This window comes from Trypanosoma theileri (genome assembly GCF_002087225.1).
Source record: "Trypanosoma theileri isolate Edinburgh chromosome Unknown TM35_Tth_14_V1, whole genome shotgun sequence".
NCBI lineage: Eukaryota > Euglenozoa > Kinetoplastea > Trypanosomatida > Trypanosomatidae > Trypanosoma > Trypanosoma theileri.
The window spans coordinates 260,822-262,052 of NW_021639856.1; the positions used below are offsets into that span (position 1 = coordinate 260,822).

At 37.4% G+C, this 1,231-nt stretch overlaps 1 protein-coding gene across 1 annotated transcript; it reads right to left on the reverse strand.

Annotated features, from left to right (window-relative positions):
• Positions 1-281: 281 nt before the first annotated feature.
• TM35_000141960 (uncharacterized protein) lies at positions 282-1,175 on the reverse strand (the record flags this gene model as incomplete). The annotated part of the gene is made up of 1 exon (XM_029025641.1): positions 282-1,175. One exon carries the CDS (start codon positions 1,173-1,175, stop codon positions 282-284), a length of 894 nt encoding a protein of 297 aa, XP_028883051.1.
• Between the last annotated feature and the right edge of the window lie 56 nt (positions 1,176-1,231).

Consider the following 1,231-nt stretch of genomic DNA (forward strand, 5'->3'; position numbering starts at 1 on the left):
TATATATATATATATATATATATATTGATAGAATGATAGAGAGAGAGAGAGAGCTTACTTGTACCATAATATGAAAAGAATATCAAGACAGACATTTACATAAGCCACTGCAGATTATAAATGCATCCATACACAACCTCCTTTTTACTTTAATTTTCTTCCTTTCGTTTTCTCTCTATTTTTTTTTTTCCTTCTTTTCTTTCTTTTTTTTTTTAAAAAAAACTATTTCTTTTCTAAATCGCCAGTTTTTTTTTTTTTTTCCATCATCATCATCATCATCTTCACTTAAACAATCGCATAAATCTCCACACAAAACCACCCGGCCTCACACTATGACATCTTCGCAAGTCCTTGTCGTCATTATTATTATAATAATTATTATAATTATTATAATAATTATTATGATGATTCCTTCTACCACCACCACCTCCTCCTCCTCTCTGATCTATTGAAGTCCGTCGGGTGATGGCCCCTAATGCGATTAGGGACTCTTCACTGGGAGACTCCACACGTCTGGTGTACGCTAATTGATCGACCCACATTTCCCGCCTGGGATCGTAGGGAAGTCTATACCGCACATGTTGGCGTAAACGTTTTTTTCTATTTCCCTTTGGGCGTGTGGGCTCTACACAATCCGGCTGTGGTCCACGGGCCACCGGTGGTTTTCCCGTTACGGGAGATATAAATACCTGCGGGGCTCTGTGTCCATAGATACCATTTGGAGCATTAGGAATAGTGGATTGATTTTGATTTTGTTGTTGATAATAATGATGATGATTGTTGGATCCATTTAGAATACTGTTATCTGTGCAATTGTTGGATCCATTTCCATTAGGGTTGCGGGATTGTGGTGTTACTGGGAATGGGGATCTATTTAATAGACTCATATCATACTGTTGTTGTTGTTGATATTGTTCATATTGGGGTCTCTGCTGGGGAATGTACGGCAATTTATTATTATCTGCCGGTGGAGGGAGAAGAACAGTCGTCATTCCAACAGATGTATCATGTCCATTCATACCAGGAGGAATACATTGTTGTTGTTGTTGTTGTTGATGCTGTTGATACTGTTGTTGATATTGTGGAGGGTGCTGTCGATATTGATGATGATGATGATAGTGATGATGACGGTGATAATACTGTTCTTGTTGATGACAGGGAGGATGTGGAAGCATTATGTGGTGATAAGAAAGAGAAAGAGAGAAAGATAATATATATATATATATATATA